A 23,661-nucleotide genomic window follows, 5' to 3' on the forward strand; every position below is an offset into this window, starting at 1 on the left:
CTTCATTTTCTTCTTCTTTCCTTTTCTCTCTTCCTTCAGACCAGCCGAGTCAGCCGTTCCTTTCCTTTTCTTCTCCTTGTTTTCTAGTTTCTTCTCATTGTTGGTTCCTTCTTTGTTTCTTTTCATTTCCTTAATTATTTTCTTCGCACATGCGATAAGAAAACCATCGCCATATCTTTCCATTTCCTACGCATCTCTCCCATGGTGATTATGCGTAAATCCATCCATCCGCTCTTTCCTTACTTTCTCTCCCTGCACCGACGCCACCCTCTCTTTCTATTTTCCGCCATCCTCCGCTCTCTCTTCTCTCCGATGACAACATCCCCCTACCTCCCTACTCAAACTCACATAACTTTTTTTCTTAATTTACTCATCCAGGACAATAAATATTTGTAATTTGGTAAGTATATTTTCTCAATAATGAATCCATGCAAGGATCTCATTCTCAAGGACCAGAGAATTTAATACAAATAACCATATAATAACTTATATCAAACGAAAGTAATTGAATCATCTGTAAGATATTATTTTAAAGAATCTATAATATAATTTTAGCAACTATATTAATAATTTTTTTAGGAATTTCCTAATTTTTCATCATGAGAGATACTAGCCTTGCGATTCATTACGTCACTCATGTCTTGGTTAACAAAATTGCTGCGCCCCATAAAACTTTCCAAACTGACCCTATTGATAGCTGTTTGTGCATCATTTATCACATTTCAAGGATTCCTGAAGGAATTCACTAATGCTATTCTTAGTGCACGTGCATGCATCAAGTCTTAATAAATGTGATCCCTTAATTGCGTCATTACGTGGATTGCATGATCTTACTAGCTTCTCGGCTCGGTGAAAGAAAACCACCATGCCATATGCCATTTAGGAGTGGTTATCCTCACTTGATTCCACATCATGACATAAATGTTCCATGAATACTAGGTCTTTGGATGCAAGGCAAAAGTTTGGGAGAATAAAATGATGAGAGTAAAGTGAATTTGAGAATATTTCATAATACACGAGATGGTTGAAATGGTTTTCTGGTGAAAGACCTAGCTTAGTCATGTGTAAAAGACCTAACCAAGTTCCATGTGATGAATGGATTAATGAATGGCAGCTATGAAATTTCTGCTCTTCATGGTTCGTGGGTGTTACATGAAGCTTGGATCGGTGTAAATGCTAGAGAGAAGTTGAGCATCACAAAACCAATTTATTGGGAATCTATTAATGAATGACAATATGATGAGTCAATTAAAATAGGGTTAAATAAACTTGGTTTGGGGTCTGAAGTTTCAGGCCACCTTGGATCTTGAGGTCGATAGAGTCATTCTATCACTCCAACTTGAAATTGGTCCCCTTGGTGCACCGTCCATGGTTGAATGTTACGAATCAGGCACCCAATTATTTTGTCACAACTATTTAGGCACCTCGGCCTAAGTTTATATTAATTATGATAACATGATTGAACATTAACCTCACATTCATGGGATATCTACTCTGCAGTCCCTTTGTTAACTGATATTAAAGAAATACATCACATGACAATCACATAATAAACTAAAACTATTTAATTTTAAGTTTAAAAAACTCTTGTTTTTAGGGGTTATGAGTGACCTGAGGCATGTACCCTAGCAGTATTCCATGATTCCATCCATGCCCTCAATTGACCATCCCTGCTCCAAAACAGCTGATCCCCATGGTAGTTGCTGCCTCTGTCAACGATCCACCTATGCGGCAAGTAATATTCCCATGCCAAAGCATCATGATCTGTGCTTAAATTGCTGTATATCACCATTAGTTTTATTTTGAGGAAACCAATGCGCCCACACCAAGCATATTGGCCTATAGAAGCCTTTCCCAAGAAGTGGCTAAGTCCGGGTGGTGCGGGCTTTGTGATACGGGACCCGCACTCCAGGGTGGCTGCCAGTTGTACGAGACCCGCACTCCAGGGCTTTGTGCGCCTGCCAACTTTACCTTCGTCAAGCTTCTGATAGTACAGTGTGGCATGCTGCTCGTGCATGATCGAACGCAGGACTGTGCCTGCCAAGTTTATCTTCGCCAAGCTTCTGGCGGTACAGTGTCGCACGCGGTGCTCCTGCATGATCGAGAGCGGGATCGCGCTTGCCAAGTTTACCTTCGCTAAGGTTCTGACTTTTATTAAAGTTCATTTCATAGCAATATATCCATTATCTATTACATATATTTAAAATTGAGACTTTTGTTTATTATAATCTATTATTTGGTGTATCTATCTATTGAAGTTTTCTATTTACTATAATCCATTACATTATCAATTGTATTTCAAAAGTAGTTAGATAAAGAAGAAAAAATTGTACCTATGCATAATATAGAGCCAGTACTAATGATATTGACATTGATGACAAAAAATTTTGCATATAATTTTAGCTTGTGCAAAGCTCTCCAATGGTCATGTGGATATCAGTATTAATGATAGGAGTTTTTGCTCGATCATGATCAAAGTTAATTGCTTAATATATAATAGAAATTTGACTGTTGAAACTTTCTATTTATTATAATTTGATACATTCCTATATTATATTTTAAAAACCGTTAAAAAAAAGAAAAAAATTATGTCTATATCTCCTCTCAACCCATATCTTTTTATTCTTCTTATAGATCAAAAGATCTAGAAGCTTGAATTTAGATTGAAACTTAGAGAGACTCTTAAAATTGCGAGCTGGATAGACTAATGGATCTGATCTCTTTCTTGAAATCTGTGGATGCTACCCACAGCACGTAGTTAGAGTACGCTGCTGTTTCTTATGAATCCAACTCCTCGTCAAAATCCATTTGGTTTGTGGTCCTCAAACCATTCATGCTTCCATGCTTTGAATCTCGAGAAAGCTCGACAGGTCTCCAGCATGATTGAATTCATGGCGGAATCTCCGGCCACGCGGTGGTGGCTTTTCACATGGGACACAATTGCATGTGCCGATGCTGGCCTTAAAGAAGATTCTTCTCTCCGCCGAATTAGATAACTTGGAGTCCAGTAAACAAATTAAACCCCCAACTCCATCCTACTATAAAAATATAAGATTTTTATATGAAATCTTATATTTGATGCGAAAATTTGTTTCTGAGAACCAGCCACGTATCCACCAAGCTCTAGTTATCTAATTGGGTGCTATTTGATGCATATAACTCCTAGCTGGCTTAAGGTTGCATTGTTTGGTAAGAATTTAACCGGAAGGGGGTGGAACTTCTGTCTAAAGTTTGTTTGCCCTGTAAAAATATAGCATATGCCCCTCTTGGTAGAATCACCGGATAGAGAAGAATAAAAAGGGATTGGATATTTGGATTGGTGTGGAATGATCGTATAAAAGCTAGTAGTGTAAGACGCATGTGAGAACCACATGAGAGCATATGTTTAGTCTCATATAGATTATTTTGCTAAATAGATCTTTGATACTTATGTAGAACTAAAAAATTAAATAATATTTTTCGGCTAGCTATTTTAGATAAAGTCTCGAGTTATTACAAATGGCATCAGGGCAGACTCGGCCTATAACTTACGTAAATTAGAGAATACTGCAATACACATCCATATGCCGATCTGATGCTTATAATTAGATTTGAATAAATTTAAATTTTTAGAAACTGGACCAATTTATATCGTTTTGGTCCGTGGTGATGTATGATGGTGGGGTGTGAGTCACAATGCATGCTCGGTTTCCACAAACTCAGACCGTGTTTCGTGACATTTGGATCCCAGCTCGTGCTAGGCTGGCGGTGAGGACGAGTCATATCTTAGGACCTCTGATTGGTTATCATTTACGAGAATGCCATCCTCTGCGAGTTCAGTCAAAATGATGTATGGCAGTTTAGAAATTAACTTGATTGTCAGGAGCAATGATATTCCTGTTGGTTGCCTCCTCGGTCCTCGCTCTCTGTTTTCCAAACCTTGGGCTCTCTGCCCTCTTTCCTGGCTTCTACTCCATTGCCCATAAATTCCAAGGCTAATTTGCCCATTCCCCAAATTTCACAGAGCCATCTTATAAAACTATCCTTTTGGCCATCGTAAGAGCTTAGGTAATTAACCAGAGCATTTTCGCCATTCTAAAGTTCATTCAGGGTATCAAGAGGATGATACAAGCTTGGTCCTACCGGTCTTCATTTAATAGTGGAAGCTAGGTATGACAGTGTAAGGCACCAATCAATGACCACCCCACCTACCACCATAAACCCCCCTATCAAGTAAGAGCCTGAACGCCGGCAGGGAAGAAACAATGGAAACCATCAAATCCTTCAAAGGTTTGCCGATGGACTCCATCAAATCCTTCAAAGGCTATGGCAAGGTGAACGAGGCCGAGGACCGCGAGTTCCTCCGGATCACGAGAAGGCGTCTCATCATCATCGCAGCTTCTGTGGTCCTCCTCCTTGCAATCGTAGGCATCACGGTTGGTGTCATGGTGGGCAAGCATGGCGACGGCAACCCTTCTTCATCGATAACCTTCTCCGATTCATTAAAGGCTGTATGCAGTGTGACAAGATACCCAGACTCTTGCTACTCCAGTATCTCTTCAGCGAAGGGTGCCAACTTAACCAATGATCCTGAGGAGCTCTTCAAGTTCTCCCTCGCCGTCGCGACCGATGCGCTCTCGAAGATCTCTGCCTTGGCCGACACTTTCACCATCCCATCAAATGATAAGAGGCTCGAGTTGGCGCTGAAAGACTGCAAGGAGTTGTTTGATGATGCCATGGACCGGTTCAATGACTCGCTCTCATCAATGCAGGCGGGGGAAGAAGAGAAGCTACTGACTCCGGCGAAGATTGATGACCTCAAGACATGGCTCAGCGCGGCGGTCACCGACCAAGAGACTTGCTTGGATGGGTTCGAGGGCACGACAGGTGACATCAAGGTGAAGATGGAGAAAGCCATGGTGAGCTCCATGCAGTTCACGAGTAACAGTTTGGCGATTGTGGCTGGAATCCTAGGTATTCTCGAGAAGTTAAATTTTCCAATTCATAGAAAGCTACTAGCAACCACTGCCATTGATCGCTATCCTGTTTGGGTGACCACCGCACAGAGGAGAGCTCTTTTGCAAGATTCAATACAATGGACACCAAATGTGACGGTGGCTCATGATGGAACCGGGCAAGTGAAGACGATCAGCGAGGCCATAGATTTAGTCCCTAAGAAGAACGCAAACCCATTTGTCATTCATGTCAAGGAAGGTGTGTACGAAGAGAATGTGGTGGTGGACAAGAGCAAATGGAATGTTATGATGTTTGGAGATGGCATGAACAAGACGATCGTTGATGGGAGCTTGAATTTTATTGATGGGACACCCACTTTTTCTACAGCAACCTTTGGTGAGTTCTTGATGCCCTAATCTATGAAAAAATTTCTGTTCTCAGTTCTACTTGAGATTCCTGCTTTCATCGTTCTCAACCCTTCTTCCGTTGCTTTGACAAAGATTAGGCAATGGCTGTTTCTTTTTAATTCACTTGTCAAAGGTCTGGTACAGAGTTATGTATGTTTAGATTTTATAAATCTTAGTGCACAGTTGATTCATGAGTTAGCTTAAACATAATATCAAAGTTGTAGAGATGATTGTAGGTGATAGAGAGTCTGTTTGTTTCCTCCCTGTTTCCTTTTTCTTGTGGAAAAGTTGCCAAAGCTTGAGTGGCCCGGCCACAGCTAAAGCGACATATATGTGCTCGTGACGCCAGAAGACAATCGCGTGGTCCAAAGCATCTGTTTTTGGTCCCACATGACGTGGCTGTCCAAATTTTCTAACATGCTAATTAAGGCGTGGTGGTCCAGATACGGTTTATTCGCCATAGATCACGGAATCCTATGCCGGGTGGTGTCGGTGGACTCCTGCCGGACTTGGGTGAGAGATTTAACCATGCCTTTCTTTGAAGCTTATCTAGGTTTGAGATTTGAATTAAGAGGTGAAGGTGCTTGCAATTCTCAGCAGCCTCTGTTGCTCTGAAGCAAATCAAATAGGCTCGAGAACTGACTAATCAGTTTTTAGCTTAGTTGATTAAGGGGTGCGATCGTACTAGTACTAATACACCAGCTCCCATCGGAGTTTACCAGATTAAGAAAAAGAAGGCCCCTGAACGGGCTTAAGTGGATTTCGGTTGGCTAGAAGTATGCAATTTAGATAACATGCAAGCTCGATTCTAAGTTGGGTCTAAGGTGAAAGGACTAGATCTAGCTTCGCAGATACATTTTTGTTAGGTTTAATTAGGTCTATCTAGGTCAATGAGTATGAGGTCCGATCCTAGTTTGAGTCTGGATTCATGCTTGACTAATACATCTAAATTTGGTCAGATTCAACTGGATCAATTACACTTCCGTTGTCCTCAAAAAACAGTACTTCTACAATTAATGAATGAATAAATTATTTATTGAAATGTAATGCACTTCTTTGCTCTAATGAATGTTCTGATGTATCAAAAAAATATCTCTGTATGTATCTCATCTCTAGCTGTTTCTTAGACAAGTGTCATTTAAGTGTTGAGTCTGTTCAGTTCTCTATGGGAGATATGAGTAGTCCATCAGTCACAGAAAAAATTCTGTTTTTGAAAGAACTCCTCCCAATTTTTGTTAGAGAACTCTGCTGCAGCAACTCTGAAATATTCTGTACTCTGAATACTCTGTCTTCTCCTTTGATATCTCTAACATTATTACTCTTGGATGATATAAGTGGAAGTCATGTGCACAAAAAAGAGAGATACAAAGGAAATACGCCCATTAGACATCTAAAACAAGCTGTTCGTGGCTTTTTGTCTCAGTTGTGACTGGAAGGAGGTTCATGGCAAAGGATATGGGCTTCAGGAACTCCGCCGGTCCGGAGAAACACCAAGCTGTTGCTCTCCGGGCCGGCTCCGACCGCTCCGTCTTCTACCGCTGCTACTTCGATGGATTCCAGGACACCCTCTACGCTCATTCCCTCCGCCAGTTCTACCGCGAGTGCGACATCGTAGGCACCATCGATTTCATCTTTGGCGACGCATCTGCCGTCTTTCAGAGCTGCAAGATCATGCCCAGGGAGCCATTGCCCAACCAGATGAACACCATAACAGCCCAGGGCAAGAAGGATCCCAATGAGAACACCGGCATATCAATTCAAGGATGCACAGTTGCACCCTATGACAAAGTGACGAGGCCCACGTACCTCGGCAGGCCATGGAAGGACTACTCCACGGCGATCGTCATGCAGTCGGAGATCGGAGCAGTGGTTGATCCTGATGGCTGGCTTCCATGGGTGCCTGGCCAGGTGCCTCCGGATACTATATCATATGCAGAGTACCTGAACACGGGGCCGGGATCTAGTGTTGCAGGCCGGGTCTCATGGCCTGGTTATAAGCCAGAAGTCAGCGCAGATGAAGCAAAGAAGTATACGGTGGAATCCTTTCTCAAGGGCAGTGATTGGATACCAGAGACTGGTGTGGAATTCCAATCCAATTTGGGTCAGTGATTGAATGGCAGCATTGTTGGTGTAATGGCAACTTCTTATCCAAGAGTGATATAGATATAAATGTAGCTTCTCAGAAAAAAAAAGAAAAGAGAGAGCGGATCAAGATATAAATGTTCCAATTAGAACTTAGCATGCCTTTACATGTTTCATTGAGAGGGTGAAAAATGTAGTGTTGTATCCTTTTATTGTAATACATACATCTTGTTGGAATTGTATTGGAGATTTGTCATAGAGTGGCTTATGTGAGTTCGAGGTGCTCTGGGATTTGTTTTGAACACCTTTGGAAATATCATTTTCCCCTCAAAGAAAAATTCTTTTTCTCAATGTTCTTGCCATACTCCTCATTGTTCTTGTTGAAAAGGCTTACATAATCTGCATTAATGTCTGTTCCTACCATAATCACCCATGTTTATCGGGAGGCGAATAATGGGGCTGACTAGGTAACCTCTTTTACAGCACATTATTTTGATGGGTTTTTCTGGAAAAACCAAGCGGATGTTCCTTACTTTTTTCACCAGCTTCTTTTTTTCTGATTTTGTTGGCTGCACTCACATGTGCATCGTATGAGGCGCTTGTACCAAACAAAAGAAAAAAAAAATCTGATTGAGATCTTGATCTTTTATATGATTGATGGCTGAGATTACTTTATGCATTGTAAATTTTGTTTGGCAGAGATGCACTTCCCTTGAAGTAAGCTTGAATTCAAAAATCAGTCAGATGTTCCTTGTAACAACTCTTAAAAGCATAAGATTTTATATAGATAGATATGATAGAATTCAGATGGAGCAAAGCATCAAATGTATATTGTTATCAAGTGGGTGGATGAGTTTTTTTGCATGATGATGAAATCCCATTGTTAGTATATTCTTACTACATATGAAGATTTATACAGGATACACATAGTGAGGATGGATGCGGTCATCCAATTTGATTAAAATTTTTGTTATTTTTACAGTTTGATATATATCTCGAATTTTGGGAAGCACACCTTTTTTTTTGACTTTCTCTATCTTCAGATTTAAGACTAAGAATAAAATTATACAAAGTCTATTTATTTATTTCAAAGGAAGATATAGAAGGCTGGAGCAGGACAAACAAACACATAATTTATTCTATTTACTTTAATTTATATGTGTGACCATTGGAGTTGCAAGTAGCGGACTCATTAATTCAGTTGTCAGTTTTATAATCTAGATTCTCTCCACTTCGTTTTTAAACCGGAGGGGCCGCATTAGCTCATCACATTTTCTTTTGTGAATTATAAAATGACAGGTGTACCGAACCTCCCCAAATAAAAATTGGCATTTCTTGTTTCTATCTCTATGGAAGTTTGATAGTTTGAACAACCCCTTGATTAATACTCCTATTAGACTATCCATTTTCAGGAAAAAAAAAAAAAAACAGTTAGGTGCTATCATCTTCCTATCGATATTATTTATACTAAATCTCAGCATGTACAAAATGCACAAGACTGTGATTCCGCATACCTTCCTTTCTACCGTATCAACTCTTTCCTTGTCATCCTATCCCACCAAACCCTCCTCCACCATTCCCATATAATCTGACTTCCCTTCTAACATTGCAACATCGACGGTGCCAGCAATGATGAGGACATGAAGGGCATAACAATGGATCTTAAAGTTCTTAAAGCAAGGTTACCATGGCCGAGCAGATCTAGATAATGACAAAACAGAATTTATCAGAAGCTATATCGTTGTTGCCTTAGGGGTGGCAATCGGATTGATCAAATGCAAATCGGATCAAAATTTCTACCAGAATCTATCTTGTTTATTAAATAGATCAAAAATTTAGATTCATACCCAATCTATATATTATATAAGTTTAGATAGGTTGATCCGTTTATAATCCAAACTTATTTATATCAAATCCTAATCTGCTTAAAGTGAATCGTTTGAAGGTCAGATTGATGAATTGGATCATAAATTGGTACTCTCAATTGCCACTGCATGCAATCAAAAAGTACCCATGAAGGTCAAGAAGGTAAAAAGTGTGTGCTCGGGTTGAACTCTCTCTCTCTCTCATTCATAATAATGAAAACCTAGGATGAGTTTGAAATTCTTCAATATATATATATATATATATATATATATATATATATATATATATATAATTTGAAAGTGCACTTCTCATTTTGGCCAGAATGGAAAAAGGAAAGGTATACTTACTAGAGATAACTATTGCATTTGGTTTTTCTTATAAAAAACTAAAGTGGTTGGGAATTCTATTTTTGAGATTGGAAAGGGGGAGAGACAGTGGAGACCAACTCGAATCAAACGGTCCCTTGAGATTACTATTTTTATTTTTAATTTTTGTCAGGTGTAAAGTTATGATTGAAGACTTCCCCAAGGCATTTGACAAGTATAGCACCAAACCATTGATCATAAATGCTTAAATGCTCCAGGCCTATAAGCTCCATACCGAAGAAACAAGGAAGCCAGGGAGTATTAACTAGATGCAACTTAGGGCATATTTGGCTGGGAAGTATAGCCAGTCCGATCTCTCTTCCAATCCATTTTGATTTTAATTTTAATTTTGATTGTGAACCACTGGGCCCCTCGGTGAGATGTGCCAAAGAAGAAGGTAGCAAGTAGCTCCACTCCTACAGGTGCAAACAAGGACGGTCCAACAGTCAGAAAAGTTGACACTGATATTTCTTATAGGCAATAATTGAGGCTTTTCACAACTGATCCGGTCCATCTCGGCTCTCCAAGAACTATGCCCAGTTAAGCAAATGGTTCGGCCTTACACAGTTTTCACGATCAAATAGATGAATGTCCATTACTACAACAGAGGGATTTAGAGGCTTTAGATATATAGCATTGAATTGTCCGAAGCTGAATTCACCTTGAACTAACTAATCTAGACCTTAGGATCAAGTTTTAGCCTATTGGAATTCTTATTGGCGGGGGAGTGAATAAGGCTTTCTGCGGTCTCGACAACGGCTATAATCTTAACAACGGCTATTTCCCGGTAGGGCGATAATAGCTTTTATGAGCAAGTAGAGTTACTATCTGGACTAGTAAAGGAATGCCTATTTATGAGCCGTTAGCTTTCAAACTAATAGCTTTTTTAAACTCTAGATTATTAGATGGGTTCAAACCACGAAGGTTGAATTCCATGCACGAATGTTCATGGCATAGAAAAGCTTAAGAAAGCATGGAATGTTTTTGGTAGTGATTTATTCAACTATGAGGTTGAAGAGCTAAAGCATGTGGATGAGATATATGTAAAAATTTTGCAAGACGTAAAGGTTAATTTCTTGAGACGATTTATCTATCAACGAGATGAAAAAGACGATCATTTTGAAATTGCTCCAGATATCAAGCAATAAAAAGATATGCATAGTGTGGATAATTCCTACACTGCATTGGTAACCCACAAGATAGAAGTGCAAGTTGATTTTGAATCGACTCCGGTCGCAATCATGATCGAGCAAGAGACAGGCCAGTGAGGAATTGTCCAATTAATGGACTTAGCAACAAGGACTTCACAGTGAGGAATACTGACAAACCATTGCTTGCTCTACTTCGTCGATCATATGTATTTTTTGGTCTTTGTACTTGGATAGCTCTACCATGTTACTATAAAAAGATTCTCTTAGTAATATGCATGTCATTTTTTGGGGTACCTAAGTACCAGCATTATCAGTAGAGCTGTTGGTTTAATTATGAACATCATTTCATGAAGATCAACATGAGAATTCTCAGAAATGAATTACTCCTCAAGTGTCTATTTTATCCCTAATCATGATGGTGATCGAATGCAACTCTCCAACCTCTGGAAGAGGTTACTTGTCATGCTGATCTAGACATTTAGATCCTTAAGAGATGTATAAATGTGGTCCTAGGTAGCATACTTGGGCATGAACTTTCACCCGTGAGGTATGAAATGCACCATAACTTAGGCAATTGGGATTATCTTGATTATGACCAATCACGCATGCTTTTTATGCATTTTTATCAATTAGTCTACCATGCAGATGATTTTTGCTTAGTTAGTAAAAATGCGAGGGACTTGATAACGAGTCTGGCTGGTAAAGTCCGGGATTTCTCAGAAAGAACTTCATTGTCATATTGAATAAGGTTTTTTGCATAGTTAGTAAGCATGTGAGTGACTTGATAACCGAGTCTGGTTGGCAAAATTGCAAATTCTTCATAAAGAGGTTCATTGTAGGTTTGAGCAAGTGTATCTGACATTCGGACCTAAGACAAGGGAATCCTACTCCAATTGCCTCGCAAAAAAAGTAGACAACAACAACCCTAATTTGAGTTCCTCATAAGAACAACTTCGATTTGAGGGCCTAGATAATGGTCGGCAAAAATGTGAAAGCCATCAATACTGCTAGCCTTTCGGGTGATCAGAAATAAATAAGCAAGTTTAAAACAGTTCGTAAATTTAATTATTAAGCTAATGCAGAGGAAACCCCAGAAAAATGAAAAAGACATAAAAACTTGCAGTAGGAAAAAGTAGCACCAATTATTAGATGAATCAAGACTATATAATTAATGAACAGAATTCTATTTTCTATTTCCTTTTCCTCTTCGTTTTGCTTTCACTTTTCACTTTATCATCATCATCATATTTGCAATTGTGGTGGATCAACCGGGTTAGGCAGGCCTCCATAGCTCAATCTTTTCTTGAACTATTGAAGAATTCAGAGGCACCACTAATGTTGAAGGGAGAATTTTTGATAGGTTTCTTACAGCTTTCTCACACAGAAGCTGATGAAAAGAACTCAAGAATTCCTTGATAACTGGCGATAAGTATTGCCTTGTACTATGGCAACTGGACCATCCACTACAACAAAAATAGGATTTCTCGACTTTTATGTGCCGATGCAATAAAAAAGCATTAGCAATTTGTTGAGTGCACCAAATTTTGCCGATGCTTTTTAGTAGCATCGTTAGGGATGAAAGTAAGACGACGCTAGTTAGCATCGTTGAAAACAAATTGTAAGACGACGCTTCTAAGCGTCGTCAGAGGCCAAAGAGGAAAAAGAACAGATGACGCTTAAAAGCGTCGCCAGAATCCTACTCACTAGACCCCCCCACTTAACACCAACTTTTTCCTTAAACTCCTTAAACACTAAACTAAGACGATGCTTATAAACGTCGTCGGATGCCACTTGGGCCAGACGATGCTTAATTAAAAGCGCCGTCGGACGCCAACCCACTCCCCCCACTTAGGCTAGACAACGCTTAAAAGCATCATCGAAATCCCATGGTCTAAACCTGCCCTATAAAATGCCAATCTCCTAGCCAAGCGATGGAAACCTTAGCCGCGGTCAGAGAGAGAGAGAAAGAGAGGTGGAGGGGAGCCAAAGAAAGTGCAATGGAGATATGGATGATGTTATGTGAGAGGTCGCCAGCGACCTCAATGGGGTACTTGAGGTTGGGGTTGGAGAAGCCAGAGAAGGAGGTGGTGGAGTCGTTGAGGGTGGAGTAGAGGAAGGGGGAGCCATCGGTGAAGATGTCGGGCAAGGTGGAGACGAGGATCTCTCAGTGGCGGAAGCCGATGAGCAGCTCCCAGGCGTCGAGGTCGGCGGAGCCGCTGCCCGCGCTAGAGGATGCCGTTGCAGTTCGAGGCGGAGGGCACCGGGGTGGAGGCATCAGGCGGAGTCAGCTGCTGCCTTTTGTAATTAAATTTCTTTTGTTTTTTTTATTATAGTTGTGACCGCAATGGATGGAATAGAAGAAGAAAAGAAATGAAAACAGGATTCGAAAGAACCATTGATCGATCTCTCAAATTGTAATTTTTAAAAAAACATCATATAAACTGTAATTTGTCAAAAAAACATCATATAAATTGTAATTTATAAAGAAACATCGGACATTGGTAAAAGAACTAGTGATCCAGACTTTTTTTTTGCCCCCAAAAAAATTAATTAGATTTTTTAAATAATTTTTTAAAAAATAACTCTAATAACGCTTTATAATAAGTATTGTCGGCGCTTTAAAGCATCGGTAAAGCTTCCGTTATTGCCGACGCTTTTCAAAAGCGTCAGTAAAAAAAAATTCCACTTTCACCTAGCTGACGCTTTTGCAACGCTTTAGAAAGCATCGGCGCCAAAATTACCGACGCTTATAGGCTTTAAAAAGCACTAGAAAAAATAAGTTATTTGATAGTGATTCTTATTTACATGCATACTTAGTTTTTGCCTATCTAAAATAGACCACCAACCTAACCTTGAGCATTTCATGGCCTCAGATCTTCCAAGCTATTTAAGCCCCCAGCATTCCATGTGCAAGTGGCGTGGGAAAGTCCCACCAATTGCACGCCTGATCTTTCATGGCAACGAAGAATGTTCTCTTGTAATTTGGTTCGTTGATGTAATTTGGTGTCCAATTCTAGGACATGACATGTTGGCTAGATAAGCATTAGGTGTAGGGTAACCATTCTAGTTTTTGGTTGGCATGCACTATGTAATGGTGTGGACATTGATTTATCTCTATAATCAGAGCCTTTTATTCCAGATGAGATAAAAGAGGCAGTGTTTGCATTCAGTAGCTCCAAGTACCCTCAGCCTGATGGCTTCTTGCTAGGATCCTATCAGATAAACTGGGATCATTTAACCATGGACCTGCCGGCACTTCTTGAGCAATTAATTCTACAGTGGCACCCATTGAATTGGAAAGGCTAAACCATGCCTAACTTGCACTTATTGCAAATTTAAAGGATGATGGTCTATTTGGGCCAAATATTTTAGACCCACATTTGTTTGTTGGGCAAGTTGTGCAAGATTATAACTAAAGAGTTTGCTTCAAGATTAGCTAAATTCCAGCACACTCTTGGTTGAAGACTGTCAAATGGCCCTTGCGAAAGGAAAGGTATATTCTTAGCCACACTAAATCTGGAACTACTGGACATCAATAAATGCAAGTGTATTTGCATTTAAATATCTAAAGTAGGATTATTAAGAATGAGTTTTTAAAATTTGAACCTTTTTGAAAAAAAAGCCATTTAAAGATCTGCGTAGTGGATTGATCAGTGGGTTTGAGGTAGGTAATGTGGATGGAGAAGTAAGGAGCTTGTAGTTTGCAGATGATACACTGCTATTCACCTCCTGCCATCACATCCAATGAAGTTGCTGGCCATCAAAGCTATGTTGATTGGATTCAGAAGTGCTTCAGGACTCGAGATCAAGTAGCATAAGATTCTTAGTTTAAACTTTTAAATTGTCAAGTGGGTAGTTTTCCCTTGACCTACCTCGAGGCTTGAGTAATAAGAACCGGAGCAAGGAAGACTGGTTTCTGCTTTTAGAGAGAACTGAATGCTGTTTAAATATTCTTAGCCAGCTAATGAATGTCTATCAGTGTTCGAGCTTCCACAATGGGAGACGTGTTTTTCTACGGAGAGGATCAGAAATAAAACAAGCGGCCGTTTCAACTTCCTAGTGAGTTTGGGTAATGTCTGCAAAGCAAAACGCGAAGGTGGATTAGAAGTTTTTTTTAAAAAAAATCTACGGGATCTGAATGACTCTTTGTTAGCTAAGTTGGCTTGAAAATCTCGGTCGCTTTGATTTCGAGTTTAGCTCCAAATTAATCTGATCCAACCCGTGCACACCTCTAGGACTACACCTTAGAGCTCTCAAAACAGACTCCATTGCTGCAGCTTACTGGGAAATAGAACATCAAACTTCATAGCCCACTCGCACAAAGTGAATGAAACCTTTTTGGAAGCTCACCAAAAATGATAATTTCTTAGTGCAATCTCTTTATAAATTCGTTAACAATGGCGATGATCTCTTTTCTTTCTTCGAAGTAATTTAGAGAGCTATAATTCCAGCGAAAATGATGATTTTTCTCTGGTTTATAACTTTGGAGAGCGCGCAGTTTGCACGTTAATTAGCGAGGTTCTTTCAAGAAAAGACTATGCGGTAGACTCCAGATATCCTTTATTTTGAGTAATTTCCGAAACCGTATCCCACCCATTTACAAAGTGTCCCTTCGCTGGAAGTTTTATGGGTGACCACCGAACTTGACTTTGGAGAGGAAAAGTGTCCAAATTACATTGTTCAGGAGACCCGGGACCAGCTCATCAATGCTCTTAATTTGGTTTTAGAACATAGGCTATCTAAATTCCAACTGTATTAGTTAAGGATAAGCTTAGTATTAAAAACCAATAAGAGAAGCTAAACCGAATAAACTCTATGGTAATTAGAATTGAAATATTAAAGATTAGACCTTCTGTATTGGACCTCATAATGGAACCATCAGAAGACTACTCTAGGCATGAAATCTACAGTTTGGGACCACCCTTCTCGGCGCATGATAATTTACTTTCTGCCATTCTTATACTCGAGAAATCATCAGTGAATTGTTTTTTTTTTTATGTAATCATCAACGAATTGATGGTACATCCATCCGTATCATTCATGCACTACTTCGTGTCCTTCTCCCAACTTGGCTGGATTCCACATGGATCCCTCCCACCTACTGGAGTTTTCTTTTTGGGTGGAACCAGTTTGAGTATGTGAGACTCTACACACTCTTTTGCTTGCACTTTCGGATCACCACAGAGATAGGTAAGGCCCTTGGAGATAAGTACATGAGGTGTCAGGGTTGAGGTGGGACATGAGATGGAGCTGGTAGTTTGCATGTCATTGTAACAAAGTTCCAATCTGTTCTGTTCTTTTTTTTTGATCAGATGTCTCTGTAGAGATATCGAACCTTCGATCATTAAGTCATAATAAAACTAGAAGCCAGGAATTTAAATCCCCCTCGAACGTTGCTTAGGCTTTACATTCTAATAGCAATTTTGGTCTTTTTGATCCAATTGGAGAGAAAAAAAATTTTCTTCAACCCGTTCAATTCGAATCTCTCAATAAAAAAAAATAGAAGAAAATAGAAGAATTACGAAAATAAGACTTAAGTCTCCTTTTCTTTCATTAATGATTAAAAAATTAAGGTATATAGCCTCTATTTATATCTCTTTCTGATCTAGACGGATTAACCTTGAGTGCTATAATGATCACTTCACTACCTCCGATAAATCACCCTTTTTGAATGACATGTAGATGAGGCTAGGTAGATAAGAGGACGGGCTTATTTGCCTCCTAACGGGTGCAAATAAGAAGTCGACGTCTTAACCAGCCCCTTTCTAATTCTAGTAGAACTTTCTTTTCTAAAATACATATCACTAGTAAAAATTTTCTAGAAAAAACTAAAATTCTTGAGGAGGTAAATCTCATCTTCTGCACCAACTCTGACTTCTATCATTCTATCTGATTCTTTTTAAATAGAAAGCTACACCCGATCAAAGTCTTACCCGAAAAAAAAAAATCTTTGGTTTGACCGGTCCATTTCAGACCCCAAAAGATGGAATTTTGGGCTCGTTCTCTAGGAGACTACCCCTAAAAGGTACGGTTAGGCCTGTTAATGAGCCGAGCTGCTCGGGCTCGGCTCGGGCTTGGCTCGGTAAAAGCTCGGCTCGGGCTCGGCTCGTTAGTCAAACGAGCCCGAGCCCGAGCCTAACATGAGGCCCGTTTACATCCGAGCCCGAGCCCGAGCTCGAGCCCGAGCAGCTCACGAGCCCAAACGAGCTCTAGTCTGAAGTCTCCCAAGCCCCAGCCAGCTAGCGGCCCAGCCCAAACGGAATTACCAATTACTGATTCGGTATTTGGTAAGCATGAGTTGCCCTAGTCTCCCAAGTCCCAAACTCCCACTCCAAGCCCTCCCCCAAATCCCGATCCCCTTCCCTGACTTGCTGCGGTGCAACTCTGCCCTAGCCCCTAGCTCCTTCTCCATTCTCTCGACGCAGCTCCTTCTCCATTCTCATTTCTCTGAGTTCTCTCGATGGTTCGAAGGCTTGAAGACTGAAGCCCCTGAGCCCTCTGCCTCCTCCTTTCACCACCGCCGTCTCTCCGCCCCTCTTCAGTCTTCCTTTCGCCACAGTTCACTCGAGCCCCCGACCACCTCACCTCCCCGACTTCGCGGCTCCACCGACTGCACCACAGCAACAAACCCCCCCTCCCCGAGCCCCCGACCCCTCCGCCTCTCGCCCTCCTTTCTCGCCGTTCTCGGTTTCTTCTCCGTTCTCCTCGCCGGCTCGCCCCCAAGCTCGAAGCCAATGCCCCCTCTCCTCTGACAACGGCTACGACGACGAGGACGATGACGACGTCGTACACCCGATCCCAGCTCTCCGAGAAGCTACGCCGCCTCCTCCTCTCCCTTCTCCGCCCCCGGCGAGGGAGGCAACAAGCATGAAGCGCCGCCGCCGCATCCGGCCGTTCCCGCATCGAGGTCCCCCCTACCCCCCTGCTTTCACAGCGAAAGTTTCACTCCCTCCCCCGCGGCCGAGCCCCCGGCGCCTGCGGCCGACCCGCGGCCGACGCCCGTGCCGGCGGTGCTCGCGGCCGCCCCCTTCTTTCTTCTCTTCTTCTTCTTTTCTTTCTTTATTTATTTATTTCCTTCGTTCTGGCCGGATGGGGCGCTGGCTGCCGGGGCGGGCTCGGATGGGGCGCTGGCCGCTGGGGCGAACGATGGGGATGGCCGGATGGGGCGCTGGCCGCCGGGGCGGGCTCGGGCTCGGGCAAACGAGCCTTACGAGCCCGAGCCCGAGCCGGGCTGTGCCAAGCGAGCCCGAGCCCGAGCCTAGTCCCGGGCTCGGTATCGAGCCCGAGCCCGAGCCCGAGCTTAGAGTTTTATGGAACGAACCGAGCCGAGCCTGCGGTGGCTCGGGCTCGGCTCGGCTCGTTGACAGCCCTAGGTACGGTGTCATTAGAGCTGATCAAAACCCGGGCCGGGCCGGGCTCGGGCCGGGCTCGGGCCGGGCTCTACAGCAGAAATTAGGCCCGATGGCTATGCCCAGGCCCGACCCGGCCCGACTGTGGGGCTTAAAATTTTGTCCAGGCCCGACTCGATTTTATAAATCTGGTTCTACGCCCGTCTCGCCCGGCCCGACCCGATAGGCCCGACCCGACAGGCCCGATTTTTTCTTTGCTTGGAATCTGAAAATGGGCCAGAATGGCCCGACCAGGCCCGGCCCGATTTTTTTTGGTCGGGCCATTTTTCTTGCCCAGGCCCGACCCATGGGCCTTTTTTTAATGCCCAAGCCCGAAAAATTTCGGGCCGGGCTGGGCGGGCCAGAAGGCCCGTGATCAGCTCTAGGTGTCATATCATAGATCTCGAAAAGCTGACCGTTTTTTTTTTTTTAAAAAAATCATCTCAATCGGACGTCATATGACTAAATTATGGTGCCTGAAAGTTTGGACTGCAACTCGGCTTTTCAATGTAGTAGATCTTGCTCCTAGACCCTGTCCAGCCCAGTTCGTAATGGCCAAAGTGGCTCACATCGATCTCGAGATTCTCCTAGGTCACATTTTGGGATTCATGCTTGATCTATCATGCATGATCCATCAGCCTTCTAGCACAAGTTCTGAAGCTAGATGCAAACAACATTGAGGTGTGGCAGACATAAACCTCGCCTCACCTCCTTTTGGTCAAGATTTGCAGGGTAAGATTGCATAGCAACTTAGAAAGGTTACATCTCAACCAATGCTACCAATATACCATCTCAAAACAACTTTTTTCATGGTGAAGCATGGACTAATATGCCATCTTCTGCACCAAGCCAATCCGGGAGCAACGAGGTTAAGCATCCTGCAAATGAGAGGAATAGATTGTCTATGTATTTTTAGTTTAAAAAAACCCATTCAAGAGCTATGCCAAATCTTGCTTGTAAATGATGACAAGAAAATTAAATATGATATAGATGGCTAAGTGTGGAATTATTTCTTGAAGGGTGTCCTAAGTAAGATGGCACCAGAAAATTATGTGACTTTAGAAGCTACAAAATTAATTTATGACATCAAATCCCTAATAAAATAATAAACATATGATCTTGTAGAGGAATATGCTCCAATCATCTCTTAATCGTCACCCCCAACACACCCAAAAAACAAATCCCTTATTTCAATTAAGCAAGAGAACTCTTGACGTTTATAAAGGTTTCTTTTTTGATAGAAGAGTATAAATAGGTTTCTAAAATGATACAAAGAATATACTGTTGGCTTACGTATAAGTCTGTGTATATATATACGATAATTTATACGTCATAACCTCAATCTGCATTTTGGGGGGGGACTATGGATCCTTTGCGGTACACAAGCAGCACCACAGAGTGCTATGGAACCACAGATATCTGCCATCAGAAAATGAACGACGATCAAATAATACATTCTACGAGCACACGCTATATTATACACAATGCACATTATTTGATTGCTATCTATGATGTAAAAAAATATAAAAAATATAAATAAATCTACCTCATCTTATTAACTTAAGCCTTTCGAATAAATGGTGATTTTAGCATAGTATCAGCGCCTCTGCACTCTTTAATCCCATTATTAAAAAATTTTACATGTTGAGCTCGCCCATTAAAAGAAAATCCAGCCGACATGTGAAAGAGTGTGTAAAAAAATATAAAATATATAAATAAATCTATTTTATTTTATTAGTTTAAGCTTTAAGATGTACAACACTTTATAATGCAGCACTGCACCCCAAACAATCTTGGTTGTTTTGGGGATTGGCCTGAATGGTCTCTCTCTCTCATGCATGTCGGTACGTGAACATGAGAGCGATAGAACCATGTGCAATTAATTAATATTTCTAGTGGTTTCGTGCAAGCATGCATGGATCGATCCCACATGGTGTGATTCTTCCTTATTTGTCTGTGCTTTATACTAAAGAAGTTTCGACTAGTTTAGCATGGTTCATGAAAACAAAGCATGCATACATACACATCGTTAAAATAGACCATAATGATTTGACATTATACCTGCACTGTCTGCATTCTTAAGTTGAATATCTTAGATTTTCAAATGTTTACTCTAGCTATTTATAATAACGAGCTATTAACATCATCATAACCTCAATTAAATAACAACACAAAAAGCATGGGTATAGAAAGTTTATATGGATAGGACCCATTAAAACATATAATCATGACCCCTCCAATTACATTGTTAAATCTCAGCTTATATTTCTAGTTCATTCCATTACTTAATTTATTAGGAAACCAAATTTAAGGGATAAAGGACAAGAACAAGAATAAACCGGCTCTTTTGCTTTACTTTTTTGTTCTCTCTTTAGTTCTTTTTTTGGGGCGTAGGAATACCCTTTTTTTCTCAAAACTTTGCATGTATTATCTTCGTAACTATAGCATAACTTTAGAGTTGATAATAATGGTTTTTGTATTAGACAAGCAATTGATGAAGATATTCTAAAACACTTAACTAATTAAATTAGTGTTTGAGAATGATGTGTGATCTCTTTAATGTTAAAGAGTGACTAGCATCAACCTAGGGAATTCCATTTCTTTTGTGATCTCTTTAATTAATTGCCAATCTGTTAAAGAGCACCCATTGACGGACTTATAGAAACAGGGAGAGGAGGCTTCTACTTTGACGTTTTCCTCCTAGGTTCATATGATATATGTACTACACTTTAATCCGTTCCACAGGACCCCCGTGAGCTTGGCTCCTCCAGTAACACTCATCCATGAAACTTTTTCCTATATAATAAGTTTGTGGAACATTACGCAACACTCATCAAGCACCCTCTCTCTCTCTCTCCCTCTCCCCTTCAGAAGCATGAGCATGTACGAGAGAGTGAGCTCCAAGAAAAAGTTCATCATGTGGGCTTGTACCATCTCCACGGTGCTTATTCTAACAATCATAAAGCAAGCAGGAGCTGAGCCCAAGGTTCTAGCTTCCACTCACCATTCCTTCTCTACAGTCTCTAGGCCTGCCGCCGCCGCCGCCGCCGCCACCACCAAGACCTCGAGCGCCGTGGCCTCCGCCTGCGCAGCCACCCTCTACCCAAATGCATGCGAGTCCGCCCTCGCCTCCGTTGCCGGAGCACCGACAAAGTCCGCAAAAGAGCTCTTCGACATCTCCGTCCAATCCGCCATGACCCGGGCCCACTCGGTCCGCTCCATGGCCTACAACCTAACTCTCAAGCACCAGAAGACTGGGTCCGGCCGACCTACCGGCATGGACGACTGCCTCGAGCTCCTCGACATCAGCGTAGATCAACTCAACGACGTCCTCAACCCGAAGACAAGTTCGAGCCCTCATGACGTCAAGACGTGGCTCAGCGCAGCCCTCACGAACCAAGCGACGTGCAGGGATAGCCTCGACACCGTCGATGCCTCCGACGGGAGGGATGCCATGAGCGCCCAAGTGGAGAGCTTGACGCAATTCATTGGTAACTCGCTCGCACTTCACAAGAAGCTCGATGGGGGAAAGGGTTCCGGTGGCCGGAAGTTGTTGTCCGATGGATTTCCGGCGTGGTTGTCGGCCGGGGACCGGAAGCTTCTGCAGGCTTCCCCGGAGGACATTCGAGCCGACGCGGTGGTGGCCAAGGATGGCAGCGGGACCCACAAGACGATCAAAGAGGCCATCGCCTTCGTGTCGCCGGCTGCCGCCAGCGGCGGCGGCGGCGGCGGTGGAAGGAGCGTGATTTATGTGAAAGCCGGGACCTATAACGAGTACATTAAGATCCCAACCAAGCAGAAGAACGTTATGTTGATGGGAGACGGGAAGGGCAAATCGGTCATTGTGGGCAGCAGGAATGCGGCCAACGGGTATACGACCTACGGCACAGCGACTGTCGGTGAGTATAAGCTCGCTCTTTTATTCCTGGTTTACCCTCGAAATAATAATTCTTACGTGACAGGTCCAAAATAGCTATTAGCAAGATCAGCTCAAATAAGTGGTACTATGGGCCTATTGTGCTTTGGACAATGTTTGTTTATCGACTAGTTTAGGTAGAACTCTGCGGCCACCATTCACCTGTCTCACTTGGCGGGCCTGTCACAATTTATGTTTTTCAGCAATCATCTCAATTAATGTTAATTACCCCAAATATGCCAATTTTAAAACACCTAACTTTGGGGCCGTATCGTGATTCGTGAGTAGGCTCCAAACGAATAAACTCATGACAAATAATAAATGGTGAAAAAAAAGGCATATTTACCAAAAAAAAAAAAAAAAAAAAAAAGAGAGAAGGAATCACTTCCAGCCGACATCATGACCCAGTTTCAAAATGCCACAAAGAAAGTCAAAGGTGGTGGCGAAAACGAAAGAGTTTAAAGATAGAAACACACACTTTCCAGCTGCATTTGACGTCTCAACGAATAGCTCCACCACTGTTACTTTAATATTTGAACTGAGAGATATAGCTTGAAAACTTTAGGCAATGGCCCCAACCCAACTCAAACTTGGATGCGATCTTGACTCGCAGCCAAGCACTAACGTACGAGAAGAATTCTTTCCTGCTTGTAATTAACTTGGAGATATTTGCAGCTGCCATGGGTGCGGGCTTCATTGCCAAGGGCCTAACCATCATCAACAACTCCGGCCCATCCAAGAACCAGGGCGTGGCACTGAGAGTTGGCGCCGACAAGTCGGTGATCTACCAATGCTCCATCCAGGGATACCAGGACACCCTCTACACCCACTCTAACCGGCAATTCTATTCGGAAGATGACATCTACGGCACCGTCGACTTCATCTTCGGCAACTCGGCCGTCGTCTTCCAGAATTGCTTCATCCAACCCCGAAAGCCCGGCGGGGGACAAAGGAACTCGATCACGGCGCAAGGCCGGCTCGACCCGAATCAAAACACCGGCATATCGATCCACAGATGCAGGATCGTCGGTGCTTCCGACTTGGGCGGCACTCCGACGTACCTCGGCAGGCCATGGCACAAGTACTCGAGGACGGTGGTGATGGAGACTTACATGGATGGCTCCATCAACTCTGCTGGGTGGGAGCCATGGTCAGGTAGCTTTGCACTGTCCACTCTGTACTATGGTGAGTATGCCAACACCGGCCCAGGGGCCTCGACGTCCGGCCGGGTCCGTTGGCCCGGCGTTCACTCGTCGCTCTCCGCCGCTGAAGCATCCAAATTTACTGTTGCTGGATTCATCTTTGGTGACTCATGGTTGCCCGGGACCGGCGTCAGCTACACTGCCGGACTGTAAAACATATACGTACCATACTTTCTGCAGGCATGATATGTGCATCAGTTATCACTGTTTTGCATCAGGTTTGGGGATGGGCCCTAAGATATATTATGGTAATTCAGACAAATTAAGGCTTGTTTGGTTTTATCTGTAAGTGTAGATTGAATCATGTCGCTATAGCAATAAATGTTGGTTCTGTTTTTAAGCTGACAAA

General features: G+C 42.3%; 2 protein-coding genes across 2 annotated transcripts; both read left to right on the top strand.

Annotated features, from left to right (window-relative positions):
• The first annotated feature begins 3,848 nt into the window (after positions 1-3,848).
• On the top strand, positions 3,849-7,680 carry LOC103712573 (pectinesterase 3). The gene is made up of 2 exons (XM_008799128.5): positions 3,849-5,331; positions 6,766-7,680. Exons 1-2 carry the CDS (start codon positions 4,245-4,247, stop codon positions 7,449-7,451), a joined length of 1,773 nt encoding a protein of 590 aa, XP_008797350.3. The 5' UTR covers positions 3,849-4,244; the 3' UTR covers positions 7,452-7,680.
• Positions 7,681-20,967: 13,287 nt separating this feature from the next.
• Positions 20,968-23,661, top strand: LOC103712606 (putative pectinesterase/pectinesterase inhibitor 16). The gene is made up of 2 exons (XM_039129450.3): positions 20,968-22,093; positions 22,786-23,661. The coding sequence occupies exons 1-2, from the start codon at positions 21,070-21,072 to the stop codon at positions 23,463-23,465; spliced, it is 1,704 nt and encodes a 567-aa protein (XP_038985378.2). The 5' UTR covers positions 20,968-21,069; the 3' UTR covers positions 23,466-23,661.

This window comes from Phoenix dactylifera, chromosome 5 (assembly GCF_051530095.1).
Source record: "Phoenix dactylifera cultivar Ajwa chromosome 5, Ajwa_hap1_PhDact_Kaust_v1.1, whole genome shotgun sequence".
NCBI lineage: Eukaryota > Viridiplantae > Streptophyta > Magnoliopsida > Arecales > Arecaceae > Phoenix > Phoenix dactylifera.